Source organism: Bidens hawaiensis, unplaced genomic scaffold (assembly GCF_021521415.1).
Source record: "Bidens hawaiensis isolate Kalapana, Puna unplaced genomic scaffold, B.hawaiensis_p1.1 tig00036247_1, whole genome shotgun sequence".
Classification (NCBI taxonomy): domain Eukaryota; kingdom Viridiplantae; phylum Streptophyta; class Magnoliopsida; order Asterales; family Asteraceae; genus Bidens; species Bidens hawaiensis.
This window is the reverse complement of record NW_027496311.1, coordinates 36,452-42,228: the sequence shown is the minus strand read 5'-3', so window position 1 is coordinate 42,228 and position 5,777 is coordinate 36,452. Positions and strand designations below refer to the sequence as shown.

The following is a 5,777-nucleotide window of genomic DNA, read 5'->3' as shown; positions in this document are numbered from 1 at the left end:
GGCTCAAACCGTTTTGAGATGTCATTTGTTGCCATTGGCGCCATTGTAAGTGATTTATTAGTATAATTCTCAAATTTATCTTATGTTAACAGACTCATTGTTTAGCTTTTCATTTCAGATTCGAAGTTTTATTAGGTGTTTGCGGCCTGTGAATATTATTGACGGGGCACACCTGAAAGGGAGCTTCAAAGGAACAATGTTTCTGGCTGTTGGTATGGACAGTAACAACAAAATATTCCCGATTGCATTCGGTGTAGGTAAGAGTGAAAGTGGTGATTCGTGGACGTGGTTTTTAAGTAGACTCAGAGAATGTGTAGGTGACCATCCCAACCTGGCTATAATTTCTGATCGAGCAAAATCAATTGAGTTAGGCATAATGCAGGCATTTACCCTTACGTATCAAGGTTTTTGCTGTAGGCATTTGATGGTCAACCTACGGTTACGTGGCAAAACTCAACAATGAATATATTGGGCAACATGTAAAGCTTACAGGAGATCCGATTTTAAGCGAAGTTTTAACTTACTTTGTTCAAACCAGCTGTCTGTCAAGGATACCCTTACGAAGATCGGTTTTGGAAAGTGGGCTAGATCTTATTGTCCTGTTCGTCGGTATAATATAATGACTTCAAATAGTGCGGAATCTGTAAACGCTTTGTCTTTACAAGAAAGAAAATATCCAGTTACCAAACTAATGGACTACTTTGTGGAACTACAAATAAGATGGTTCTTTGAAAGGAGACAAGACGCAGGTAACCCTTGTTTTATATATTTAATATACTTACAACCATGCGTTATATGAGTTAACAACAATCCTTATAACAGAAAAATGGACTCACTCACTCTCAAAATGGGCTCAAAGTAGAACAATACGGAAAATGGTAAAATCTCGGGCGTGGAAGGTTACGGGCATAGACGAGTATCATTACAACGTTGATGTTGGTGGCAGACGATGCGTTATCGATTTGTTAAGTCGAACATGTGAATGTCGCAAATGGCAGGTCTCAGGGTTACCATGTGGGCATGCAATCTCAGTTTGCAGATTCAAGAAGCAGCGAGATTGTAGTCACCTGACAATGGATTACTATACAAAAGAGTTTTTTGTATCTACCTATTTGGAACCCATAAATCCAGTACCAAGTGAATTTGAATGGGTGGTACTGGAAAATCATGTACCTTTACAACCACCGGTTATGGAGAAAAGACAAGTGGGTAGACCACGGGAAAATAAACACATCCCGTCTTGTGGTGAGGTAACGGGTCCGAGTTTTTGTACCCGATGTCATGCAACTGGTCACAAAACTGGAAAGTGTAAACAACCACTAGAATCTCAGGTGCTCCACTCAAGGAAGAAGGCAAGGACATCTAACGTGGCTACCAGTTTTCAAGCGGCCGACGCAACACAATCTCAGGCAATGACCGTTGATTTAAATGCTTTCTGATTCAAGTTATGGTTAAGACGATTAGGGATGTGGTGTCTGTTTTTTTTTTGGGTTGGTCAAATGGTTATATTATGGTTCAAAAATGGTTGTAAATATATTATGGATGGTTGTTCAAATGGTTTTTTTGGTGGTTGTATTTTGAAACGCGTATCAGGTTGTAAGATGGTTTAAAAACGGTTGTAATATATATTATGGATGCTTGGTTATCTATGTTTAAGGGTTTGGTTGCATGCATGGGTATATGTCCTTGTCATCCAAGGTGGTGTGCATGCAAGCATTTTGATTGCATGCATGGTTATGTGTGTATCAAGTTGGAAAAACCGGTTAGTACAAACGAATCATACCATACCATACCCAACAAAACAAAACAAATAATAGTCCCCAAATAATATACATCCCAACAAAGGTCACGGTAATTCTAATCTTGGGCTAAATTCGTGGACGTAGGTTGGTCGACGTTATCAAATTCCGGCTTTTTCGGCTGTTCAAACTGCTTTACCTTGTTTTCAAATAGCATGTGCGCAAACTTCCACTGAAATTCCATTGCCACCTCAGCCGTAACCTTGGGATTATGCTCATCTGTTTGATATACGTCCTCACCTCTTGTTAAACGATCAAGAAACAAACAAACCCACACACCACAGTCGCCTAAAGTCAGTGCTTGAATAGGTACCTTCGATGGACAAATCCTCTTAAAAGGCGGTTCCCTATATTTTTTCCCCATCTTGTATCCATTACTTGCAATCCACCTGTCATATATTGTCAACGACCAAGCATTCGTATCAACACAAACAAGTATCCAATGTTTATGCGGGATGTTAATAGGAATGTAAAACTGGCATGATAAAACACATCACATAAAGCATAACACAAAGGGACCCTAACACAAAGTATATGGATTCCTTACTTTCTCAACACCTTCAACAGTTGGGAATGGATGCATTGTTCCGTCCATATATTTAGATTGCATGGTATGGAATTCTCTTAACGCAATAAACCATTCAGGTGACAAGATGGTCCATTTCGATCCCGGCACTCTTTCAAGTAGCAACATGTAAATCCACAGCTTCAAATGCTAGTCAACAGTAAAAACCGACTAGTATTAATAAATTAAGAATTATATTATTTGAGTGTTCTTAATATCTAGTAGTATCTTGGTTATGCCTACTTACCATTATATCCAACGAACCACCTTGTTGGGTTTCGATCAGTCTCCCCCCAGAATTCAAAGTTCAGGGACAAGCCTGGGTCAATAGATGTGTAAATGAATAAATCTTGTTTTTTGGCATATTCATTGATGAGATCTTCTGAAAACTCGTTGTCATCTCGTTTTACCCTGACCCTTTTCTTCAAACCACTTATAATCGGTTCGTATGGTGATAGTAACGCCCTAGACAACTTGCATTTTCTTTTTTGTTTTTTCCTCGACTATAGGCTGCCAACACAATGGGGGATTAAATAACGCCGCAGGACATAGAATTTGTTTGACACTATTAGTGTAGGCTACTTACCATTGGGGTTACTTGAAGAGCGGAATCAGCAACAATAGGGCTACAAAAACGAACATCCAACTCGTCAACCTCCCTTTCTGAACCGCTCTACAAGAAGACAAAAGTGGTTGTTTATATTTGTTATAAAGAAATGAAAGTATACGTTGGTTACTAGATAGAAATTACCTCGTCATCCGCCGGTTTATTATTTTCCTCACTAGGAGACTCACTTTCCCTTTTGGTCATCGATTTGATAGCCTACAACATTAAATGTGTAATCTAAGACTAGGTGTTTCATTATTAATTAAACAAAAACATTAAAACAACTTACATTCAAAGTAGTGATAATATCCAGCTGATTCTTGGCCATGGTGATGAACAACTTCTGCGTTACGGAAAATAGTCATTAGCTTAAGCACAACACGACATGCACGTACAAACCAGCGAATAATTTATCTAACGAAAGTACCTCATACTGTTGATGATTTGCTTGACTTTCTTTCTCTTGACTTTCCAGCCTTTCAATAAGCTTGTCTAGCTGATCGCCGAACATACTCACCTGAGGTACCTCAAGCAAGCTGCTTACAAAGTCTTTACTCCTCTGGTTCTCTTGTGGGTTGGAATGCAAACCTTTAATGGGGATATTATGAACAAGCATATCGTTTTTGAAACCTTGGACATCATTTTCCTGCCAGCCGGTTTGGTTCGTATTATAATCGCCACTATGAAACAAGGTTTCCCATAAACGACCGTCCTTATACTTCACCCCATCACCGACGTCTTCCAAAAATTTTTCCTGACCCTAAATACGTTCTGACATAATCCATTCCACTTGTAAAGCTTCATTCTGAACATTGGCTATCTGTTTCAAAATATCGGGGTTGAGAATAAGCTGGTAAGATTTCACGCGAATAGGTTTTGGTCTCCCCTTCTGGCTCAACGCGTCGGCTACCACGTTAGCCTTGCCGGGATGCTACATAATCTCCAGATCCTAATCCTTAATCAATTCTAACCACCGATGCTGACCATATTCAGTTCCATTTGTTCGAAGAAATGCTTTAAGCTCTTATGATCGGTATAGATAACACAAGGGACACCGTACAAATAATGTCTCCACAACTTAAGCGCAAACACAACCGCCGCCAGCTCAAAATTGTGAGTAGGATAATTCGCCTCATGAGGCTTTAACTGCCGTGAGGCATAAGCTATGACCCGGACCCGCTGCATCAGAACACACCCAAGCCCCGAGAGGCATCAGAATAAACAACCGGATTGTTAATGCCATCGAGTAAAGCTAAAATCGGAGCATGCGTCAACCTGTTTTTTAATTCGAGGAAAGCCTCCTCCTGCTCAGAACCCCACACAAACTTAATGCTCTTCTTAGTCAACTTGGTCAACGACAAAGCGATTTTCTAAAAGTCGGGAATAAAGCGGAGGTAATACCCCTCCAAGCCTATAAAACTACGAATTTCGGTCAAGCCTAGAAAACTACGGTCAACGACAAAGCGATTTTCGAAAAGTCGGGAATAAAGCGGAGGTAATAACGCTCTTCTTAGAAGATTCCCATTCGTTCACGGCTTCCCCCTTTTCAGGGTCAACCAAAATACCACTCGGGTTAATAACATGACCCAACAATTGAACCTCGCATAACTAAAAAGAACACTTAGAAAATTTCGCGTACAACTTGTCCTTCCGCAGAGCTTCCAAAACTTCCGTGAGATGACCAGCGTGATCAGATTCGCTTTTGGAGTACACAAGAATGTCGTCGATGAACACAATAACAGAACGATCAAGCATCGGCCCACACACCCGGTTCATAAGATCCATGAACGCAGCCCGTGCATTTGTCAAACCGAAAAACATCACCAAGAAATTCATAATGCCCATAACGAGTGCGGAAGGTAGTCTTAGGGATATCTTCCTCCCTAATTTTCATCTGATGATACCCGGACCTAAGGTCGATCTTCGAGAACCAACTAGCTCCTTGGAACTAATCAAATAAGTCGTCGATCCTTGGCAGAGGGTACCGATTTTTCACAGTGAGTTTATTCAATTCACGGTAGTCGATGCACATCCGCATGCTATCGTCCTTCTTTTTTACGAACAGAACCGGGGCACCCCCAAGGTGAGATGCTCAGTCGAATGAAGCCCTTGTCGATCAAGTCTTCCAATTGAGTCATAAGTTCTTTCATTTCGTTTGGTGCTAGACGATAAGGGGCTCTAGCAACTGGTTTCACAGCCGGCACAAGGTCTATCTGGAACTCGACCTCACGATCCGGCGGCACATCTGACAAATCATCTGGAACCACATCCGGGAAATCCTGAACAATAGGAACATCACCGACGGTAGCCACCTCAGTTTTCACGTTTATAGGATACGCCAAATACGTCCCGCACCCCTGCAGCATCAGTTTTCTCGCCTTAAGCTTGGATATCATATGTGGCGTCGCATCATTCCGATCACTGAAGACCGTAATTTGGGGTCCCATCCGGGGCCCTTAGATGTACAAGTTTCTGACCACAAATGATCTGAGCATCAACACTAGCAAGCCAGTCCATCCCAGGCACCACATCGAAACAACCCAGCGGCATCAAATACAGCTGCACCAGAAATCTATATCCCAACAACTCGAAGGAACAACCCTGAATAGCCCTAGACAAGGAAACGGACTTCCCTACGGTGACTTCAACCTCAAACACATCGGCTACACGCTCAAGTAATTCATTCAACGTGGAACAGAAAGCGGTAGACACAAAACTTATACCGGCACCCAAATTCAATAAGACCGAAGCCTGTAATTCATCAAGTAAAAAGGTATCTGAGATAACATTACATTCCTACTTAGCT

General features: G+C 41.4%; 1 protein-coding gene across 1 annotated transcript; it reads left to right on the top strand.

The window, feature by feature from the left end:
* Positions 1-619: 619 nt before the first annotated feature.
* On the top strand, positions 620-1,439 carry LOC143588235 (uncharacterized). Its single transcript, XM_077069298.1, has 2 exons — positions 620-749; positions 823-1,439. Exons 1-2 carry the CDS (start codon positions 620-622, stop codon positions 1,437-1,439), a joined length of 747 nt encoding a protein of 248 aa, XP_076925413.1.
* Positions 1,440-5,777: the final 4,338 nt, after the last annotated feature.

Bases quoted from the DNA above. Each gene is read 5' to 3' on its own strand.
- LOC143588235 (XM_077069298.1), top strand. From the start codon at position 620: ATGACTTCAAATAGTGCGGAATCTGTAAACGCTTTGTCTTTACAAGAA. The intron at 750-822 runs GTAACCCTTGTT...TCCTTATAACAG, and splicing joins TGAAAGGAGACAAGACGCAG to AAAAATGGACTCACTCACTC.